At 32.3% G+C, this 24,907-nt stretch overlaps 1 protein-coding gene across 16 annotated transcripts in view; it reads right to left on the minus strand.

Moving 5' to 3' along the window:
* Positions 1 to 24,907, minus strand: part of LOC129908810 (uncharacterized protein CG43867) — a 276,259-nt gene that overhangs the window by 190,845 nt on the left and 60,507 nt on the right. Inside the window, exons 1-2 of one of the 16 annotated variants that reach the window (XM_055985591.1) lie at positions 18,539 to 19,181; positions 17,883 to 18,472 (exon numbers count right to left, since the gene is read on the minus strand). The exons of 13 other annotated variants lie outside the window; for them this stretch is intronic. In XM_055985591.1, the coding sequence (XP_055841566.1) occupies positions 17,883 to 17,903 (21 nt within the window). In that variant the 5' untranslated portion in view covers positions 17,904 to 18,472; positions 18,539 to 19,181. Of the gene's footprint in view, positions 1 to 17,882; positions 19,182 to 19,213; positions 20,022 to 24,907 lie in introns of those variants that run through there. 2 more of the 16 variants (XM_055985595.1, XM_055985590.1) reach the window with 2 other exon arrangements.

Here is a 24,907-nt window from a genome sequence, read left to right on the forward strand (position 1 = left end):
TAACGGTTTCTAAAAGAACTAAATCTTGTCTTTCTAAATCCGTTAAATCTCTTAAATATCTCTTTTCTTCTTCGAGAAATGTTTGTAGTATTGTAATTTTTTTTTGTATGCAGCGGTGCCCCTTTTTCATTTTGCCACCCGGGCCCTTTTGCCCCAGTCCGACCTGTTTCACCTACCTAATTAGATACTCATGATTTCATACCCCAGTTAAACAAAAACACAAACCAAATCAATGCGCAAACAAATAAAACTTTTTTCCTTGATTTCCAAAAAATATCCCAAGACCAGATCTCATTTGTATATTCCTAACCCTAACCTATCCTATGAAAAAATATTAAAGAACAAAATTTCTTTCATTGATCAGGTAGGTAGTACTAGGTACCTACCTACTTTCTTAAAATGCATTCACAATCCTTTTGCATACCTACACACAATTACTCAATCGCGCCATCCAAGGAAACAAAAACAAAACTAAATTGCAAAAAAAAACAAACAAACAAAAACAAAAAACCAACCCAAATATGTATGTAGATACTAGTACATATTCCTTATTCTTTCTTTCTCTTCTAATAAATCTTTTGTGAGTAGGTACTGAACTACTGAGTAAGTTTTTTGTGTTGTTTTTTTAATGAATCGTTCTCGTTGAGGCAGACTGACCAGCGTCAACCGTATATTCCTTTGATAGAAAGAAACAAAAAACGTGCGCCAGGAAGACTCAATACTCGAGCTGCAAGGTCTACTTCTATGGACAGAAAAAAAAACAAATATGTGCACAACGGTCTTGAGTTGTAATCGTATCTGAGTACTATTTTCTTTTGTGCTCTTATACTTCAAATATGACGATTTTCTGTTTGCCTTTCCATTTTTTTAATTGACAAACAATATTGCAAAACCACAGATCACCTCATATTTTTATTCCTCATCTCAATCTGAGCCTAGCTTATGAAAAAAATATTAGGGAAAAAAATGCATTTACTGCTCAGGTTTTTATTTTTAAATACGTCCACAATCCATCTGCACACACACAGCTCTATTTTTCTACCATATATCCCGCCTTAAAAAAGAAACAGTTAAAGCGCGATTTTGCAATGCAAAAACACAACATGAATACAAGAACAAATTTCAGAGATACAGAAAAATAACGATTCCAACTCAAGAGTCAAGACCGTTATGCCCATGATTTTTTTTTCTTTTCTATCCATACAAAAAGATCTTCTCGCTCTGTCTGAGGCAGAGCCGTGAAAACACATGATACTCACTCTCAAAGACCACGTAAAAGAGAATCACAGAATAAATAATCAAAATTCCAAAGAGAAAAAAAAGCATTTTAAAATTTCTCAAATTTTTCATCGAAAAGAGCTTTTTTAAAAGCTCTTCAAAGTGGTGATTTTCAGTTTCATATGTCACTTTTTTCTATGAAGATGAGATATCTGTATATAATTATTTGTGCTGAAACGTTGGTATCTTTTGCAAGTAAGAATAAATTTGATATTATTTTAGGTTGTGATTCTAACTCACACCATGTGCAATGGGGAAGCACTGATACTAATACCAGGGGCGAGTCCCTTTTTGAATTTATTATCGAGAAAAACTTGCTCGTAGCTAATAGAGGCAACACCTGTACCTTTGTTACAAAAACACGGGAAGAAGTTCTTGATATTACCTTGACGAGTAATTCAGATACTTGCCAATTAGAACAATGGAAGGTTATAGATGAAATCTCTTTTTCCGACCATCGCCTAATAGAATTCTATGTCCCCGGCACAATAAGCCTTTTAGGAATAATAGGCGTACCGTGACTGTAAAGTGACTGGGATTCTTACAAAACCAGTCAGAGAAAGTTCAAGACAGAAACTCAACGAGCCAAACGTAGCTCTTGGAGAAACTTCTGTAGTACTATCGAATGTACTAACCATTCGGCGAGACTAAGGAGAATACTCTCCAAGACGAATACTTCTATAGGGTCCCTAAAAGGGCCTGATAATCGATGGACAGAATCCTGTCAAGACAGTCTAAAACTCCTGGTGGAAGCCCACTTCCCAGGTTGTAACTCTGAATTGGAAAATGATTCTACAAGCTCTTTGCACTCAATATGTGAAATTCCTAGAGAAATTATTACGAAAGAAAAGTTGATCTGGGCCATCAACTCCTTCTCTCCTTATAAATCTCCAGGCCTAGACGGCGTCTTCCTCCTGATGCTGCAAAAAAGTAGTGAATTCATTATTCCATACCTGATCACAATATTCCATAACAGCCTACAATTGGGATATGTCCCTAAAACATGGCGTGAAGTCAAAGTTGTCTTTATACCAAAAGCTGGTAAATCCAGTTACACAGAACCCAAAGATTTCAGACCTATCAGTCTAACTTCTTTTACACTCAAAACACTTGAAAGGTTAATCGATATACATATCCGCAGTTATTTAAGACCGGAGACTATAGGCGTGTTTTTTTGGCATCGCTATCTGCAGCCAAATTCGATTTCCCAAAAAAACGTATCCGCAGTTGCCCATCCGCAGCTGTCTAGCTGTCAGATAATAAAACAACAACAAAAAAAAAACAAATTTTGTTCAAGATTATTTTTGAGTACTTTTTACGCATAATTAATTTATTTTTTGAAACGTTAGAAATAAAACAAAATAAATTAAATTGTTAAAAATGGTTTTTCCTGATTTTCAATTTGTACATCCATCTGCATTTGTTCAAAGTTTGATTTTTTATTTTGATTTTGCTTTCGGATAAGTTTTTGACATATTGGGGTATGTTCGTAGATTTGGGGTTAGTCGTCGTTCATGAAATTGAAGTTTTTATAGTTGGCCCGTTTATATGCAGAGTCGAAGTTGAAATTCGTATGTGAAATGTTTAAGACTTGTTTTAATTTTGGCAATAGGGTTAAAAATTTGTATAAATAACTTCAACTTAACTACAAAGGCCACTTTTGTTTTTTACTAGTGCCATTTATATTTGAAAAAAAAAACTACAAAAATTGTTTTTGACATCAAGAAATAAGCTTTCTGCATTATTTCTTTTTAATTTTGTGTTCAGAAAAACTTAAAAAATATTTAACTTATGTCGTTTTCTAATTATTGCTTTTGAAATTTTTGTGTAAAACTCCCAGTTCTAATGGAAAATAGTAGATGATATCTAGTTTTGTAATTGTTTGCGAAATGTGTTCAGTGTTCATATAAACTTAACTTTTTAAAATAAAACAATAATAAATGTTCAGCACCTATGTGTGAATCTTGATAAAAATCGAGGTTCAGATTTTTAAATCTCGAATCCATATTTTTGAATCTCAAGTCTCAAATAGATCATGAAATCTGAGATTTTTCCCACTTATTCCTCACTTTACCACCTTTTTTAGCTGTCAGATTCACAAATTCGAACATTTGTGACAGTTTTTTCACCCCAAAATTAAAAGCAATGGTGCAGAGAACTTATTTCTTGATGTCAAAAACAATTTTTTTAGTTTTTGTTTTCAAATTTAAATGGCACTAGAAAGAACAAAACAAATTTCTTTTGTAAATTTCCCACTTTTTACAAAAAGTGGCCCTTAAATATCGCAAATAGAAAACCACAATACAGAAGAAAAATATTAAACACCGTACAGCAACTATGTTTGACTCTTTCCTTGATTTTATTTCACTAAAAAGCAATTAAAGAGTAGAGTAGGTTCAGTTTTAAATGAAATGCAGAAATAATTTTATGTGTGCGTTCCAATATTAGCCGTTTTTTATTATCACTTGATCCATATAGATCATTAATTAAAATGTATTACAACAACTACGTGAGATCTTGCAAGATCACGATTCGTGATCCTGATGAAAAGCAAGATCACGATTCGTGATCCTGATGAAAAGCAAGATCTCATGTAGTTGTTGTAATACATTTTAATTAATGATCTATATGGATCAAGTGATAATAAAAAACGGCTATTAATTCAAAACAAACTAAAATAAAAGAACGCACTTAGTGGATTGCACATTGCACTCTGCGAACATAGCCTCTTCGAGACTCTTGATTTATCCGATTATCCGAAATTTTCTCCGTTCGAGTATCGATACTCGAAAAAATGTCAATTTCTTATCCGCAGCCAGATTTAAGTTTTAGTTTTATCCGCAGCTGGGTGTTGTATTTGTAATACATGGAAGCTCCCACTGCAGATACGGATAGCTGTGCCAAAAAAACACGCCTTATATCACCCTTTCAGCATGCATACACATAAGGTAGAATTGTAGAGACAGCTTTACACTGTGCACTCAGAACAATAGAAAAGTCACTTGTGGTTAAAAAATATACCCTCGCAGCATTTCTAGACATAGAAGGAGCATTCAATAATGTTCATAATAGTGCAATTGAAAAAGCACTCACTGATCTTATAATAGAAGACACGGTCATAAAATGGATCGTGTGAAATAAATAATAACACTTAGAAACAATTTTTATTTAATTTTTTTTACTTTATTAAACTATTATTTGTTTCTTGGTTGGTTGGTTGGTTTTAACTAACTAACGTTTCTTTTTTTAAAAATGAATTTCAGAGCCAACCGGAAAATTGCAATAACTACACTATTGAAATGTCAATAAGTGTGTATTGCACAACAATGCTGAATCCACCACATATTCTACTTACTTCACTCTTTGTTTACTTCTTATACTTTCGTAACTTTTATAGGTCAATATAAAAGTGACGAAAGCAACAAATAGTAAGTCAATCAAATATGTGAACTCAGCAGAGCTTTTCCGTTGCTCTGACCTTCTTATAATTAAGTATGGTTTATGACCAATACTTAACTCCTCCTTCCTTAGCTACAATTTTATCCTTAACATTAATATTTTCATCAATGTTGTTTTTTTCTTTTTTTACAATTGGATAGTTATCAATTTTAATTTTGATTTTGTCTGTTTTTCTGACAGTCCTACAAATTACGAATACTATACAAGTTATTACAATTATTATTATAAATATGGATGTGCCAGACATAACATAGGTTTTTATTTTATTGTATTTTAATACTTCAATATTGTGTCTATTTTCTATTTCTTGCCATTTTTCTATTTTACTGAAAACAGTATTCATTGTTACATTTTGTTTTATTATTTCTTCATAATATAATTGAAAAGTATAATTTGTTTCTTTATTTTTCAAAGTTGACTCATTTATTTTTATATTACAATTTTGGATATTCACAATATAATTTCCTGTGAGAGTTAATTCTCTGGCATCACAATTATTTTGTACATTTGTTTTGTCAGAATTTTTTACAATGAACGTTCTCTGATTAATATTAATGATTTCAAAATTGGTGTCTATTTTCATTAAACAATTCTTTTTAATAATGCAATCATTTCTTTCTTTTAAGTCATTAATATTATTTTTTTCACTATCATATATATATTCTTTCCCATTGTATGATATTACAAAAAACGGTTCTAAATCAACTTCCTCTTTTTTTTCATGAGTTATTGGCAAAATAATTTTAATCGGAAGTGTTATTACTTCTTCTGGTATTTTAAGGGCTATAATAATGGCTTCATCTGTATATTTCATAACTCCTGACTTAATATTTTTTAATTTACCTAAGTTCATGTCTGTCATAACCAGTTCGTCTTTCGTAAGTAAGCTGGGATGCGTTATCCCCATCTTTGCAGCAGCTATAGTATCTAGTAAATTGTCAATAAGTTTTTCAAACATAAGTAATCTAGTAAGTACTTCCGTTCGTTGTATTAAGTTCTTGGCTAATGGGTTCTTGATCGGTTGTAATATTATTGTTATTCATTGGTAGTGGCCTTGGATAATTATTTTGTCTGACGTCATTCGGTCGGTCCGTATTTCTAACTATCTGTCTGTCGTTCGTTCTATTGTTCCTAGCTTGATTGGAATTGTTGGCATGAGAGTGATTGTGACTATAGTGGTTGAACCTACTTGTTTCGATTGTTTTTATGTTGTTGTTGTTATACCCTATATATGAAAAGAGAATTCTTTTAATTTCCGACACATCATATATGTCTCTTATTTCTCTAGCTAAATTACCTAATGTTATTTCTCTTACTTTATTAATGATGATATTATAAAGAAGTGTTTTTTCTTTTTCTCTATTTGTAGCGAAAATCACATAAGTATTAATTTTACTTAAAAGGTACTCTAGCTTATTTACTAGTTCATAAATAGAACTTACTCTCATAGAATGGATTTCCTTTGTTAAGTCGGTGCTGCTGATAATTGGCCGGTAATGTTGTTTGAATAGTTCCTTTGCCTCTGTCCATGTGGTAGCGTTGTTGACCAATAGTAGATCCATTGCCCTTCCTTTAACTTTTGTTTGTTGGATAATGTTCCATGTTGCTTCTTGGTTCATTGCTGCACTATCCAGATGGTTTTCTACCATCATTACGAAGTTAGTCAGCTTCTTAGAATCGCCTTCAAACTCGGGTATATATTGGATTTCCCTCAATACATTCCCACCGATGCTTGCCGGCGGAATCCTCGACACTATAGCCATTATGCTATTCAACAGGTCTCTGTTGGAGACTTCCGGCACTTCATTTACATTATGAGCCATTTGTTATTATTTTTTTTTTTTATTTTTTACTTTCACAGAAACAAAACAAAAAGGTTCGTTTAAATCGACTGCGCCAAATAAATAATAACACTTAGAAACAATTTTTATTTAATTTTTTTTACTTTATTAAACTATTATTTGTTTCTTGGTTGGTTGGTTGGTTTTAACTAACTAACGTTTCTTTTTTTAAAAATGAATTTCAGAGCCAACCGGAAAATTGCAATAACTACACTATTGAAATGTCAATAAGTGTGTATTGCACAACAATGCTGAATCCACCACATATTCTACTTACTTCACTCTTTGTTTACTTCTTATACTTTCGTAACTTTTATAGGTCAATATAAAAGTGACGAAAGCAACAAATAGTAAGTCAATCAAATATGTGAACTCAGCAGAGCTTTTCCGTTGCTCTGACCTTTTTATAATTAAGTATGGTTTATGACCAATACTTAACTTGTGCATGTTGAAATACAGACAAATAAATAGTGAATTAGGTGGGTCACATATAAAAATGTACGCATCTAGAGGAACCCCACAAGGCGGTATTCTATCACCCCTTCTTTGGATTTTGGTGATGAATGAGATTCTCATCAAACTGAATAACAGCGGTGTAAAGGTTATAGCCTACGCAGACGATCTAGCTCTTCTAGCGACAGGTAAATACCTAACCACTGTAAGCGAACAATTAGAAAGCGCATCATCCAAGGTCAGTAACTGGGCCATGAGATGCGGTCTTAAAGTAAACCCCCTTAAAACAGAACTGGTACTTTTCACAAACAGAAGGAAAATTCCTCCTTTTGCAGTCCCAAAAATTGATGGCACCCCACTTAAGATTTCGGATAAAGCGAAATATCTCGGAGTGATCTTGGATAAGAAACTTAACTGGGGTCCAAACATTCAAGAAAGATATAAGAAAGCCACGTTTGCACTTTACTCATGTAATAGAATTCTTGGCAGAAACTGGGGACCAAATCCTAAAATAATCATGTGGATGTATACCGCCATTGTCAGACCCATTCTGACATCACCTTTTTCATTGATAGCCAAGCGGCAATAAAAGCGATTTCTGTCACCTTAATCAAGTCAAAGCTTGTTTCTTGCTGTCGCGAAGAGCTTAGGGTTCTTGGTATGCAGCATAACGTAAGACTTTGCTGGGTTCCCGGCCACAGTGATGTATTCGGCAACGAAAAAGCGGATGAGCTTGCAAGGGAGGGCTCAGTTCTTGATCCCTCTCTCATAGACCATAACATCAGAATCCGACAATGTAAAATAAAGCGAAATATCGTCAACAATATTTCACAAAAAACCAATGAAAGATGGAACCTCCTAGAAACCTGCGGTCACACCAGGAAACTATGGCCGAACTTCGACGAGAAAAAATAAAGTGGTCTTTGTTTTTATGCCTTGGCCGGCTTACATAGTTTTAGGTGTTTAGTTTTAAGTAGGGACAGTCGGGGTGGCACAAAAAAAAATACAAAAAAAAAAAAAAAAAAAAAAAAAAAACACAAAAAATACAAAAAAATACAAAAAAATACAAAAAAAAAAATAAATACAAAAACAAATTGCTTGCTGTGGCTGTTCTAGTTTTTAAGTAGTTTTAAGTAGTTTTAATTAGTTTGTAAGTAGTTTTAATTAGTTTGTAAGTTTTTAAAATAAGAAAAAAAAATGGTAAGATTCCAAGTTTTTTTAAAATTATTTCTTGGTGAAAAATAAAAACCATTGAAATATTAGTATAAAAATAGTTAGGTATAAGGCCGAAAGGCATTAGTATTAAGAAAATTGAATTATAACTTAGAGTGCCCGTATAGGGCCAGTAAGTTAGTTGTAAGTAATTGATAAGTAGGCTAGTTTTTATGAATTTTTGTCTAGCTTTAAGATAGTTTTAAGTTGATGAAAAATAAAAATGAATTGAAAATTGAAAAAAAAAAAAACTTTTTCATGAAGTTACAATACTTCAGGGTATCACAAGGGATCTACATTGATCTAAGTGTGTCGGTAACAAAATCAACTGTCAGCCCATATAACCTAACCTAACCTAATACCTTACGGATGTAGTCAAAATGGGTTTTAAAAGTGAAAATGTGCATTTTTGTCTCAAGATGCAACATATAGTTTGGAGTGTTGCTAGGTAAACTTAACATTTTCTGAAGGAAGAATCGGAGCAATTTTCCAACAGCATCATATTCATTTTGACCCCATACTTGAGCAGCGTAACACATTATCGATCTGGATGCTGCTTCGAAAATTTTCAATTTGTTACTTATAATAATGTGTGGATTTCTAATGACCGATAGCCAGGTCATATTTATTGCACTTTTTGAACTCTCAAGTTTAGTTTCCAAATGCTTTTTGTGTTTTAGGTTGTATGTAAGTAGGACCCCAAGGTATTTGTATTTGTTTACTTCTTCTATTTCTGTCCCCTTGATGTACCATTTTTCAGCAGATGGACGCCGCACCCCTTGTCGGAAAACCATACATTTTGATTTGTTAAGATTGACGATTAAATTCCACTTATCACAGTAAATTGCAAGTTTATCAATCATTTCTTGAAGCATCTTAGGGTTGTCTGCCAAAAGAACCAGGTCATCAGCATAAAGGAGAACTTTGATCAATATACCAGATATTAGTAATTCATCATACAGATCATTTAAATAGATACAAAACATTTCTGGACTTAACACACATCCTTGTTTTAATCCTTGGTTCACAAATATGAAATTAGAGGTGAACTCACCATCCCATATAGTTGTTTTGGTGTTTTTGTAGAGGAGTTGCAAAATTTGTAACATTTTTGTTGACATACCAATGCACGAAAGTTTATGAAATAGGGCATTACGTGAGATCGTGTCAAAAGCCGACTTAAAATCTACGAAAAACGTGTAAACCTTTTAATACAGTAAAATAAGGAGAAAAAAGGGGTAAATCTCGGAATGAATGTTAGTAGAATTTTTTTTTGCTCAATATCTTCCTTTTGCCATTCTATAACATATCTCAAAAGTCTAGAAAAATCGCATGTCCGCTTGTCGCGATTTCAAGGTCAAATCGCGAAATGGAGATTTTCAAAATTAGCAAAAATAGGCTATGGTATTATATACACATATGATACATGATTTCAAGGTATTTTTTAACGTTGATTCCAAAAAATCTAAAATCAAGACAATCTGACGTCTCTGGAAAAAGTTATACCTGTTTTTCATCTGTCAACTCATATTATTATAACAGTTGCAAACTTACTGCCGAAAAACCCTTTAAAGTTATGGTAGATGAACCAAATTTTGCATGAAGATTTTAGAATCCATCATTATTAAAAATCAAAACAATCCATTACAAAAAATATATATACCTACGAAATAATGGCATTTTTTTGATGGAGGGGCAAATTTTAGGATATGCACTAAAGAAGATTCTTGTTCATCTTAGGAATAAGTGCTAATAGGCTATTTTTTTCATTTCAATCTTTGTTTGGATGTTCTTTAGCTACCCTCAAAAATCTAAAACAATCTCATGTCCGCAAGTCCTAATTTTCTTGGTTTGAAAATAAGGTGCAGATTTTAAAAAAATTGAAAAACTACACTTCAGATATTTGTGTCAGATCAACATGAATAAAGTGCATTACTTTTCAGGGATGGTCAGGTTGACTTGTTTGTGAGTTTTGTTGGAATAAGTGTTAAAAAATACCTTTAAATCATGTCGCTTATGTTGGTATACATATAAAAATTTAAACTTTTCTTATTAATTTTTTAAAATCTGCACCTTATTTTCAAACCAAGAAAATTAGGACTTGCGGACATGAGATTTTTTTAGATTTTTGAGGGTAGTTAAAGAACATCCAAACAAAGATTAAAATGAAAAAATTGGCCTATTAGCACTTATTCCTAAGATGAACAAGAATCTTCTTTAGTGCATATCCTAAAATTTGCCCCTCCATCAAAAAAATGCCATTATTTCGTAGTTATATATATTTTTTGTAATGGATTGTTTTGATTTTTAATAATGATGGATTCTAAAATCTTCATGCAAAATTTGGTTCATCTACCATAACTTTTAAGGGTTTTTCGGCAGTAAGTTTGCAACTGTTATAATAATATGAGTTGACAGATGAAAAACAGGTATAACTTTTTCCAGAGACGTCAGATTGTCTTGATTTTAGATTTTTTGGAATCAACATTAGAAAATACCTTGAAATCATGTATCATATGTGTATATAATACCATAGCCTATTTTTGCTAATTTTGAAAATCTCCATTTCGCGATTTGACCTTGAAATCGCGACAAGCGGACATGAGATTTTTCTAGACTTTTGAGATATGTTATAGAATGGCAAAAGGAAGATATTGAGCAAAAAAAAATTCTACTAACATTCATTCCGAGGTTAAACCCTTATTTGACTGGATTATTTCTCATATTTTTGAATCTTAGGTGAACTATACTGTTTAGGCTGAATATGTTATCCACTGTAGAATAGTTTTTTTCGAAATCCAGCTTGGAACTCATTTATAATGTTATTTTCGGTCACCCAATTATTAATACGGTTAAGGAGCACACTAGTAAAAACTTTGTAAATTGCATCCGATAAAGATAAGCCTCGATAGTTTGAGACAACAGATCTGATGAAACGTTATCCCAGGGGGCTTGGCTGCCAATATTTGACGTCTCTTTCCTTAGATACAGCTTTCTTTATTCATAAACGGTGCATTTTAGTTGATTTCACACATTTACCGTTACATTTGAAGCTGTAGGAACAAAATTGCCAACTTAGTTTTTGTTAACTATGGCTTTCTTTCCACATTTGTATCCATAATTTGTGAGAAACGGGGCAGTGTCCTTCTAAAAAGTGATTTGTAGGACTTTGATATTATCCTGACATTAATATTAAATCCATTTAAATTTGGTTTTATAAGGTGGGGCCATTACTATAGGTACAACTGACAAAAACAGTTCTAAAAAAAACACCGTTAACTTCAAGAAATCAATTAAATCATGTCTGCATCCCTGACACAGTAGTGTCAACTTGATGCTCAGTTAAAATTACAATATGTTCGCATCTAAAAAGTACAAGAAATAGATGATTTTTAAAAGTAATATATGGGTGAGGCTATCCATTTGTTACGGACTGTATATCATCAATGCTGATTACAAGATGAACAGGGGAACCGATATGAAAGAAGGAAGAGGTCAGCCCTCAGTACAAGCATTTGGTGGAGAAGAGGAAAAAAAAAGCTCTGCAATAAGATCTGTATATTTGTAGGACATGTTACTTGTCAGTTAAACTTTATATTGTGTAGTTTAATGAAGTTAATTATTTAATTTAAATGTAACAATAATAACACTGTGCAAGTTTTTGCAAAAAACATTTTGAGACAAGTACGCTGTTGACTGTTCCACCCTATTTCGGACCTAAGAAATCGATCGGTACGAAGTTTTTTCAATAATTTTAAGCATTTTGCCCGGTTTAAAGTCATTTTTCCTGTTTATATTGCTATTAATTCGACTCAAACATTATTTACTACCAGCATAAAACAAATAAACAATTTTATGCGATTTATTTAACAATTTAGCATGTTTTTGTTGAAAAAATTCAAAAAATTTGGATTTTTTTTGCATTGTTATCGTTTTATTATGTTTTAGTGGAGTAACTAAAGCAAATTACAGATCCAATTTTGACAATTTCTGTTCTTAAACGTCGGTAATAAAAAAAACTTTAAAATCTATGTTTTAAAAATTGCCGATGTTGCCGTTTAGTTTTTTAAACTAATAATAAATTTATTTTCAAAACTTTTTTTGAATTTCATAAATAAAATGATGTATAAAGATTATTTAGATTATTTACAAAAAAAAATTATATAGGAGTGAAGGATAATATTAAATTGTTTAGGCGTCAGAAGCAATTTTCTCACAAATCGGCTTCAAATGTAAAAAAAAATGTATTAAAACACAACGGCAACACATTCGTTACTAAGATAAACATTTTCACAAAGCCAGTAGTTTATGCTGGTAGGAAATAAGGTTTGAGCAGAAAAAATAGCAATATAAACACGAAAAATGACTTTAAACCGGGCAAAATTTTTGAAAAAACTTCCGAACAAAATTTAGTTTTAAGTCGAAACGATAAATCGAAAAACTAATGATGCCAATCGATTTCTCAGGTCCGAAATAGGGGGAAACAGTTAACAGCGCACTTGTCAAAGATTTCGGCTTGCACAGTGTAATTATTGTAAGTTTTTATTGTATTGTGAATCAGCATTATTATGCCTGATTCACAATATTGCGAGACGATACGAGACGAGAGCGTTGCGAGAGTAAAATTTATATCTAGTTTTCGATGTTTGGCCAAAAAATTTCCTTCTTTTTACACACATTCTTATATTTCCTGTCAGAAATAGACAATTACCCAAAAAATATCTAAACATTACCAAATGGCTTAAAAAAGGTCACCAATATCAATAGATTCACTAAGGTAAATGCTTTTTGACTTTAGAAGAAACCAAGGACATACTTTACGGCCAAAATTGGACGACTTTATATTCATACGTCAAGGAAGCATATGTATAATTATAGAATGCAAATTATGAATGAAGCTTTTTAAAATATAGGCGTGAATCCATATTAGTTTATAGTAACACTGGTCAACAAGGTTTTTGCCACAAGAACCAAAATATATTTTTCTAGTAGTTTTTGATATGCTAAACTCGAATCTGGAGTTTAGAAAATTGTTATTGGCCTCCATTTTTGAAATATTACTGTTATAAAACGCTAAAAAACGTCATTTTGGCTGTTTTCGAGGTTCTGTTTTAATGTAGGGTAATTCATTACAAACAAATTTGTAAAGGTGATTATAAGAACAAATATTCTTCTTTCAAAAACTGTTTAAATCTTTCCGATATCTCTTTTATTGCTCGAGATATCTTAAGTTTCAGTTAATAAACCAAAGAGAAACTAAATTTAATTTAAAGTTTAAGTCACTGGTCACAGAATATTTGCCACAAGAACCAAAATATACTTTTCTAGTAGTTTTCGGGGTGCTTAACTCAAATCCGCAATCAGAAAAATTCTATTAGCTTTCGTTCTTGAAATATAACCGTTATAAAAAAAAACTTTTTTTGCATTTTATAACGGTAATATTTCAAAAACGAAGGCTAATAGAATTTTTTTGATTGCGAATTCGAGTTAAGCACCCCGAAAACTACTAGAAAAGTATATTTTGGTTCTTGTAGCAAAAAAATTTGGTTGGCCGGTGTTATTTCTGATTCAAAGACCGCTACTTAAATTTTAAATATCTCGGGTATTAAAAGAGATATCGGAAAGATTTAAACAGAAGAATATCTGTTCTTATAATCACCTTTACAAATTTGTTTGTAATGAATTACCCTACATTAAAACAGAACCTCGAAAACAGCCAAAATGACGTTTTTTAGCATTTTATAACGGTAATATTTCAAAAACGGAGGCCAATCAAATTTTTTTGCCTTCAGATTCGGATTCAGCACCCCAAAAACTACTAGAAAGGTATATTTTGGTTCTTGTGGCAAAAAAAAAGTTACATTTTGTTGACCAGTGTAATTAAAGTTCATAATTATGTAACTTTAATTACTTCAAATTTTTCTTGCAAACGAAAATAAAAAATGAACATAAAAATACTATATATATATATATATAAATAATACTCTTTTTTTCTGGCTGACGACAAAAGCCAATGCTATATTTTGTGTTTAAGTATGCATTATGTATCTCAATATTTTGTTTTTAAATAAAACCACACTACTACTTCTATTCGTCACTAGGAAGGGTTCAAAGTGCGATCGCGGGTGCAACAAAATCGGTCCTACCTTTTTAGATCTTACTACAAAAAAAAATTCTGTTAATTTTCAAACATGGCTTTCAAGGCAAAGTGGTATAAGTCGAAAATTGTCACTTTTAAGTTAAGAGCACATTTTTCTGTGTAATCAGCGCTTTCCAACTTCTGTTTGATTTGATCTTATTTTAGTTTGTTTTTATAAAAACAGTTATTTTACTTGTTAGAGTTACAAAAAAGTAACAAATATTGTAATTTAGAAATTATGGGGAAGATCGTCTATAGTGGAATGACCCTTAAGTCTTAGGTTGAACGGGGTGATAATCCGACAAGTCGAATCATCCCACTCGGATCTCGAAGGATCCATTGTAATACCCAGGGTTAGGGTGGGAAGGAATTTGGATGGTTAAGGGATGGATTTAGTGGCAATTAGGTGTTGGAATTTGTGTTTGTGTTTGGTGCCCCCTGAACCATCCTGAACTTTGGATGAATTTCATTATGTTTCTAAGTGGCAAGGACGAGACGTCATCTAACTCATTGAAGAAGTAATCTTCAAGAGTTATTTTTCAGCTTTTTGCTAAACTGGGACATTCGCAAAGGAAATGGTATGAGCCCTCTACTGCCTCTTCGTCTTGACACCTTCTACATAAGTCTGATGAGACAATACCCATTCTACTCATGTGGGTTCCCATTTAGTTGTGACCTGTAAGGATACCGACCTAAAGGGATAATTGAGGCCTGCTTAGCTTAAGTATGGTTTCAGTTTTGTTCTTAGAAGGGATCGGAGTTTAAGTTTAAGGATGCAGAGTTTAAGAAGCTTTGCTTTACTCTACTTTTTTCGTGCTCCATTGACATAAGCACCCATGAAGCAGTTTAGCACGGATCAAGTGTTAATCCTGTTTTGCCAGTTCATCTGCCCTTTCATTCCTCTGTATATCACGATGTCCTGGGAACCATCGAAGGGTAACTGTGTTCGTTGTGCTTAGGGACCTGAGTATATTTCGACGCTGGTCAACTAGTTTGCACTTCGTGACAACATAGGAAATGGCTTTAATTGCAGCCTGGCTGTCTATGAAGATATCAATATTATTGTCAATTAAGTTAAGTGTGGAGAGGATATTAGCTGCTTCGCACACTGCAAAAACTTCTGCTTGAAAAACGCTACATAAGTCCGGGAGTTTCAATGATTTGTTTATGTGAGGATTATCTGGAAAAATGCCTGACCCTGGTCTGTTTTAGACCCGTCAGTGAAAACCGAGACATGATCTGCAATAATGATCCTGTTTGTCTCCCAGAATTACCTTGTTGGGAAGTCTGTCAGCGCTACTGGGTTAAAATCATTTTATGGAAGAGTATAGTCTGTTTGAATGCTACTTTCAACAAAGTTCATTATTGTTTTATGAAGTGGCCCCCTTACCAATTTTTTCCCTCCTTCAATCGAAGGTTGATCGGGGCTGGTGAAAGGAATGTTTCTAGGGCTTCGGTGAGTGAAGTTCTCATGGCACTAGTGGTAGGTACCTATATACGCGAGTCTCTGAATTTTGGTTATAGTTTTTAGGTTGACTGTTTTATCTAGGGCCACCAGACCGGGCATGCATACGTTAGAATGGGTCTTATAATGGCTGTATACATCCAATGAATTGTTTTGGGATTGGGCCCCATTTTTTACCAAAAATTCTATTACAGGTGTAAAAGGCAATCGAGGCTTACATTACATTACATTACATATTAACTTAATCCGAAGATTAATTTACGGACAAGATATACATACAGCTTCGGAAACTTAGTCCATTTTGCTGATACAGCACAAGACTTATACAACAGAGAGAGACAAAGAAGAGAAAGAACAACAGAAACACATATAACACATAACTACGTGACACAGAGGGGAGACATAGTTGATAATTGTCTCATGTTATCGCACAGGTGGCTTCAGTTAACCCTTTGCTTCCTAGTGGTTTCAGCATGAAACCACCTACTAATTACTTTGTTAGTGTTTTTTTTACTAAAAAATGGACTTCTCCTTTTGTACTCTCAGCTCAAAACATTCCTTATACAATGTTATTACTAGCACAATCATTATTTTTTCATTTTAGTGTGTAATTAGAAAATATCAAAACTTTTTTCAAAAAATTTGTATTTTTTGTCCGGGAGCAAAGGGTTAAGCTGGCGATTTAGAAAAAACTTCTGAGCCGACCGCTGGGTTTGAACCCACGATGTCTGGCTCTGAAGTCATCCACCTATTCCTCAGTGCCATGGCCACCTGCATAAAAGGCAATCGAGGCTTTCTTTTCACGTTCTTTTAAGTCTTAAAATACTAAGGATAAAATACTATTTTTTTTTTCAAAGACATTTTTTTATTTAAATTGCAGTTATACCAAGTTTTCAAAGTGTCTTCTTCGTTTTTGTTTTTAGTGTTTCATGCATTTCACTGCGTTATAGTCATGAGTAATTCAGTGGGGAATAGTAGTGTTAATCTTCACACAAAATTTCAGCCCGATGGGTTAAAAACTGTAGGAGTTAGTTGGTCGCCCGATGGAAGACCAGGAGTTTACGATCATCCTGAACAACGCTGCCATTTTATCATTGAACAAATTTCACATTAGCCTATTCTGTTTCCTATAGATATACTTAATAAAACTAAACAAACTCCAAAAGAAAATAATGTTTTGTATTATACGCTGATGAAAACGGTGTAACGATTTCGTGCCTACAAAGTGTTATTACCTCTTAGCTTAGAAAAAAAGTAACATTTTTGGGAGTATTATGAACAAATGGCGTCAAAAAGATAATTATACAAATTATTTTTTGCTAGGAATTAAATTTTGCAAAATTACACAAACGAGTTGACTTTTTTAATATTTGTACGCGTTTGGTCGATTTCAACCCATGTTGGTCTCACCCAAATGCTGCCAGACAAATTTATTCTTACCTTACTAATCAAGACTTTTCTATTAATTAAGGTGTGTTTTTTATTACCACCGGTCTTAACTGGACAAAAAAACGCCTCGGGGCTTAACCTGAAATCTTGGCAGCACTGTATATTGAATGTTCCGAAAACAGCAGACACAACAAAAATTTAGAGTTGTCATATTTTTCGCTTTCGTCATTTTCTTGTATTTTTCATGTATGTTTTACAAAGAGATACAAAAATGTATGCTAGCAAAACTATTTTAATACATTTTGTCCTTCCAAACGTGAGTTTTCACGGTTTTAAACAAATTCTAAACAATTTATGAAAAAATTAGTTTGGTAGCACAGATTTAAAACTCTTCAAAAAGTTAAGCCCAGATAAATCTCCGGGCTAAGCAACTAAGCCCAAGGGGCTAAGGTGTTGTTGTATTTAACATGTAAATTGCTTACCCCAGACTGCGTTTTTTTTGTCTAGTTAAGACCGGTTGTAATAAAAAACACACCTAATATGGCTTACAACATTCTTTAGATGACTTGATTAATTATGTCGTTGGCTCTTAGACTATTAGAATTGATAAACTTCGTCCATATTTGCTCATTAAATATTTACAAACCTTTTTCCTGTAGTTTTCCATTCACAAGGTTTTCTTTTATAGCGTTAGCAGGCATATAAATGTTCGTTGAATGTAAATTTATTCAAACACTTCCATATATATTTCAAAATTTAAAAAATACGCACTTTAATTCATATGTTCCAGTCGTATTTACACGACTGTCATTAATTTTGTCACAAAACAACAAAATAAGTGATAAGTGGCATCTTTCTAATAGAAGCCGCTCTGACACTTAGACTTTATGCTGGAAAAGAAATAGTAACTTTATTCTCTCTCTTCAATATTTACACGATGCTAATACTGAAGGGGGTAAACGGGCTTGCTTGTTCTTGATCATCGTTTTTGATTATAAAACATTATTCATTTGACGAATGTTCAAGTTAAGTTCGTTAAAGTTATAGTTAATTTGTTTAAACTCTTTCACAGAAAAACATGGGAACACAGGAGTGAAATATATATGAACATCGAAGAATATATAAAAACGGCACTTAAAAGGCGCGAAGTGATTATAGTTTTTTTAATCAGCTTGGATAAAACACAAGTATCGTTTTTGACTATTAACAGCCCATTAACATCTTGCATTTGTCTATCTAACGAAGAATGGGAGGAAATTTGTCGGAAATTGTATCCTTTTAATGCAACACAGTTATACTTACTGCGATTACCTGATTCTGTAAGCTTGAATCTTATAATTATTTATCGTCGTATGTTAGCAGAAAAAGATTTAATTACTTTTTTATATAATTTTGTCATGTGTTGTTTTCAAAGACAGCCACTTTCACATAATTTTTATAGTCATTTAACAGTTCTGTGTTTTTTTGAGTCGGTAAACGCGCAAGACAGACTACCACTTCGTGACATATATGCCTGTGTATCTACTTATGTATATTAACATTTAAAATATTTTGAATATAAAAACATGAAGGTAGGTATACAAAATGTATTCTATTTTATTTCGATTCATTATGCGTATATTTAATTAGGTATAATAATGTATAATATTATCTTGTTGATTGAAATTCGATTTCTGTTATAGTTTTATACGCCACCAATGATTAAAAATTGTATTTAGGTATAGAAACCATGTTAAACGTAAGGAACTATTTGTTTTTGTCACCGTCTGCTAATGGAGTATTTGTAGAGAAAGAGCAAAATATGAGACACAGACACTTTCTCGTTATAATTTTACATTCTCTCAAAAATCACTAGTTAAAAAAAAAAAAACAACTATACATACATGTTTACTTCGCATATTAGGTAAATATTTTTAACACAATTTGCTTAAATCTAATTGTTTGAAAAATTGTAAATTGATTTGTTCAACTACATACACGGGACAAAAAGGTTTCTTCATTGACAACGACAATGAACAACGATTAAGTTGTGGAATTGGAAAAAAAGGCCTTGATGCTACTACCAAAATATAAATAGAAGATCCGTCGAGTAATTAATAACCGGGTTCATTTCGTTAATATATGTCGCTGTTATAGTTTTAATAAGAGTTGATTACCCAGCTCCGTACTATTTAGAATAATCAATTTTTTTATTTAAAACAATATGAAGATTATGTTTGACAGTATGTTGCTAGTAAGGGATGTAGGTATTTTTTTCTCTTAGTCCTATCATTCAAATAGAGTCTACATGATTTTCTAATTCTTTGTGCGCATGTTTGGTTTGAAATGCTTTTTGTACAACTTTTGAATTAACATCTTAATATCATTATAGTACAGTCAAATAAGGCGAAAAAAGGGTAAACCTGGAAATAAATGCTAAAAGACATTGTTGGGAAACAAAAGAGCACAATTTTAATCTATACAATTTCAATTTTATTAATTACAAACTTAATATTTCAGGAGTAAAACGAGGAAAGGATTTTTTCTTAACTTAAATTTGAAACATAAGTTGTGTTCACTATCACTGACGCTGTGGTGGACAGTTCTAAGCAGAAAAGTACAATTTTTGCTGTTCATTGAGTTTTTTTCTGTGCTGAACTGTTCTAGTTTGCTGTTAGGCTATTGATTATGTCGAAAAAGACATGGCAATAAGGAACTAAGACGTTCACGGGTTTTTATTGCAGGAATCGTTGAATGGGTTATAAGAGAAGATAAAACCGCGGAGTGCTATTAGATGAGAGGGTGGAAACTGAAGATTGGGGTGCAAAAGCCCCCTTTTTGGTTTTTTCAATAAACCTCGTAAACCAAGCAAAATTTTGATATATTGCTCATAAAACTTTTTGTAAAGAATTAAATTTCCTATTGGAATAATGTTTTTTAAAAATTGAAAAAAAATTTTCCATAAAAAAATAGTCGAAACAATCATAAAAAAAATATCAACAAAATCAATTTTTTGAGAAATATTCGCACAATTAAATCAAAACAAAAACAAAAAATGACAGCTTCGATTTTGAGACTTCTCACGGATCTGTTCTAACCTGATCTGACAAAGCAAGAACAGAAAATCCTGTTCTAAACTGTTCTAGATCTATCAATGAACATAGGCTATTGATTATGTAGTTTAGAAAGGAACTAAGACGTTCACGGGTTTTTATTGCAGGAATCGTTGAATGGGTTATAAGGGAAGATAAAACCGCGGAGTGCTATTAGATGAGAGGGTGTATACTGAAGATAGGGGTGCAAAAGCCCCCTTTTTGGTTTTTTCAATAAACCTCGTAAACCAAGCAAAATTTTGATATACCTATTGCACATAAAACTTTTTGTAAAGAATTAAATTTCCTATTGGAATAATGTTTTTTAAAAATTGAAAAAAAATTTTCCATACAAAAATAGTCGAAACAATCATAAAAAAAATATCAACAAAATCAATTTTTTGAGTTTTTTTGCTTTTTTAGCTGAACATTTTTTGTGGGTTGAGATAGACATAAACATTGCTTCAAGGAAAAAAAGAAGATTAAATTTCCTTTAAAATGCTGTACTCACTAAATTTTTTAATTGAAAATTAACCGAAGTATGGCCATTTTAATCTATCTTTTTTTCGCAGTTCTAGTTTTACTCAAGTAAAACAGAATCATTTGAGGGGAAAGTATGATAACTTAAGCACCAAGAACTGATAATGAGATTTTGTAGAGGGGTTAAATACAATCATTGTTTACTATGGGAGGGGGTCTATGTCCTCCCGTTTTGGCGGGAGGGGCAATTTACTTAAAAAAAATACTTAAAATAAAAAAAATTGAAATAAACGAGTGATTCCGATAAAGAAAGTATTTTGTCTATTTTTCAATTTTCTCAAAAAGTAGAAGGCATAGGAACGTTATGATTTTCATGATTTGATAAGAAATCAATTAAGGCAATTTACTTTGTCGATCAATTTCGTTTTGAAGTCCACAGTCTTTGTGAAAATTGTACTCAATGTGCTTTTTAAACTTTGTTTTTCACAAGTTTTGACTTTGGAATCGGGTATTTCAAAAACACTTGATTAAAATAACTTCGTTTTAAAATTAATATTAAGTTTATAATTCTAGCTTTTGAAAAAAGTTTCAATCAAAACTGTAAGTGTTGCCGTTGTTTTGTAATAATTTTTTTTTATTTTAAGTATTTTTCTTAGAAAATTGCCCCTCCCGCCAAAACGGGGGGACATAGACCCCCTCCCATAGTAAACAATGATTGTATTTAACCCCTCTACAAAATCTCATTATCAGTTCTTGGTGCTTAAGTTATCATACTTTCCCCTCAAATGATTCTGTTTTACTTGAGTAAAACTAGAACTGCGAAAAAAAGATAGATTAAAATGGCCATACTTCGGTTAATTTTCAATTAAAAAATTTAGTGAGTACAGCATTTTAAAGGAAATTTAATCTTCTTTTTTTCCTTGGAGCAATGTTTATGTCTATCTCAACCCACAAAAAATGTTCAGCTAAAAAAGCAAAAAAACTCAAAAAATTGATTTTGTTGATATTTTTTTTATGATTGTTTCGACTATTTTTGTATGGAAAATTTTTTTTCAATTTTTACAAAACATTATTCCAATAGGAAATTTAATTCTTTACAAAAAGTTTTATGTGCAATAGGTATACCAAAATTTTGCTTGGTTTACGAGGTTTATTGAAAAAACCAAAAAGGGGGCTTTTGCACCCCTATCTTCAGTATCCACCCTCTCATCTAATAGCACTCCGCGGTTTTATCTTCCCTTATAACCCATTCAACGATTCCTGCAATAAAAACCCGTGAACGTCTTAGTTCCTTTCTAAACTACATAATCAATAGCCTATGTTCATTGATAGATCTAGAACAGTTTAGAACAGGATTTTCTGTTCTTGCTTTGTCAGATCAGGTTAGAACAGATCCGTGAGAAGTGTCAAAATCGAAGCTGTCATTTTTTGTTTTTGTTTTGATTTAATTGTGCGAATATTTCTCGGGTGTTTGTGGTTTTTATAACTAAAAACAATTTTTAATTATATTTTCCGCAGTAAAAACACAAAAAAATAGAACCGATAATAACGTTTTTGAGATAATCCCGTTAATAAATCTTTTCATTTTATTTAATTTGTTGTTGCTGCTGTTGTTGGTGTTGTTGATGCAGGTCCTCCATTGTTCTGCTAAAAATGGCTGGCAGGCTGGATGTTTGATGTACCAGGGTGGTTTTTGAGATTTTCGTTTTTGGTTATGGTCGGAAATTATTGTTTGTAATTATTGTTAATTGTTCAATACTATATTAAAATGAACAACTATACGACACGACGACGACGAGCCACTTGCAAGAAATATAAAAAAAGAAGAAAAAAATGACGCTTTGTAGTTGTACAAAGCATTCTTTGCACAAAGCGTATGTATACACGCACTTTCCATTGGATGTTCACGACAGAATATTTTATTTTTTAGTTTTATGAATTTTCAATTTTATTTACATAATTTTTTTATCATTTAAAATATTTTAGAATTGCAATTTTTTGCACACGCACTTAGATCAATTGAACGTAAAAGTTCTGTAAGTTTGAGATTTTTGGCGAGCTTTAAAATATTTCTAAAAATAAAAATAACCCAAACAAAATATATGCTGCTTTTTCTCAAAAATTTATACTCTGCAAATAAGGGCCCTGGAAACAAGTCGGTATATAACCTCTTTGCTCGTTGTCTTTTAATTGTAAATCAAGTTTCTGTAAAAAAAATCATTTAGCTATAATAACCTCTTTGGCGAAGGTCTACCCCTTGCATTTTTTTTAAACCTTTCATAATTGAGTACTTTTTTTTTTTTTTTTTTTTTACTAATATTTTCAATTTTTTCACGAAATCATCTAAGAATTAGAAAAAAGTCAACTCTCTACAACTTACCGTTATGAAAATAATTTGTTTTTACCATGTCATTTTACCCCTATTTACCCTATACAACAATTGAATTATAAAAATCTTTTTTAGTTGTTCACGGTTAGGCTCTAATTTTTCAAATAAGGGTTAAAAGATTTTTGTATCTATAATATAATAGTTTAATCTGTACATTGATTACACTGGTCAACAAGGTTTTTGCCACAAGAACCAAAATATAATTTTCTAGTAGTTTTTAGGGTGCTGAATCCGAATCTGAAGTCAGAAAAATTTGATTGGCCTTCGTTTTTGAAATATTACCGTTAGAAAATGCCAAAAAACGTAATTTTGGCTGTTTTCGAGGTTATGTTTTTATGTGGAGTAATTAATTGTGAATAAATTTGTAACGGTGCCTATAAGAGCTAGTTTTATTCTTTCAAAAAATTTTTAAATCTTTCCGATATATCTTTTATTTCCCGAGATATTTAAAATTTAAGTAGCGGTCTTTGAATCAGAAACAACTCTGGCCAACCAAATTACACTTTTTTTGCCACAAGAATCAAAATATACTTTTCTGAAGGTTTTTGGGTTGCTGAACTCGAATCCACAATCAGAAAATTTCTATTAGCCTTCGTTCTTAAAATATTACCTTTATAAAATGCGAAAAAGGTTTTTTTTTTCATAACGGTTATATTTCAAGAACGAAGGCTAATAGAATTTTTCCGATTGCGGATTAGAGTTCAGCAACTCGAAAACCTTCAGAAAAGTATATTTTGGTTCTTGTGGCAAAAATTCTGTGACCAGTGACTTGAACTTTAGATTAAGTTTAGTTTCTCTTTGACTTATTAAATGAAACTTAAGATATCTCGAGCAATAAAAGAGATATCGGGAAAATTTAAAAAGTTTTTGAAAGAAGAATATCTGTTCTTATAATAACCGTTACAAATTTGTTTATAATGAATTAGTCCACATAAAAACAGAACCTCGAAAACAGCCAAAATTACGTTTTTGACATTTTCTAACGGTAATATTTCAAAAACGAAGGCCAATCAAATTTTTCTGACTTCAGATTCGAATTCAGCACCCTAAAAACTACTACAAAAGTATATTTTGGTTCTTGTGGCAAAAAAAAAGTTAAATTTTGTTGACCAGTGTTATGAATAAATCAGCTAAGATGAAATTGCAACCTATACCACATTGGTAACAGGCACGGGTAGAGCGGCAGAATGAGTCACGTTTTTCGTGGATGCATCCAGGGTTCATCGATTTGTAAGACGTTATCACATTAAAAATAATATTCAAAGCCAATAAGACACACAAAACAATAAAGTCCACCTAGTGTCTCAAAATAGACCACTGTGCGCTGCAAAAGAAGTATAACTTCAAAAATTGGATTCATGTCAGAAAATTATCCCACAAAAAATTATCCTGCTCGCTCCTGAGGGATTGTGAGCCCTCAGAGATTTTTTGTGTTGGAAGCGCCTAATACTTGACCGAAACTCATTTCCCTGACATAATTAACATCTACATCCCTTCAAGCAAACGAGTCCGAACTGGGTCCGAATCGGCTCCGAAGTGAGTCCGAGCTTGACCTCGCATCGGGCTTCACGGCGCGGCGGCTCAAATTAGTATGGAAATTATAATCACCGCGGAGCCGATGTATTGGTGCGGTGAAAATCATCATTCCGAGAAAACGGAGCCGAAGGCGTACCCGATACGGAATGAATGACTTTTGGCATTTGGACATCGAGTATCGAAAATTAGTGACAT

This window comes from Episyrphus balteatus, chromosome 2, assembly GCF_945859705.1.
Source record: "Episyrphus balteatus chromosome 2, idEpiBalt1.1, whole genome shotgun sequence".
NCBI classification, from domain to species: Eukaryota; Metazoa; Arthropoda; class Insecta; order Diptera; family Syrphidae; genus Episyrphus; species Episyrphus balteatus.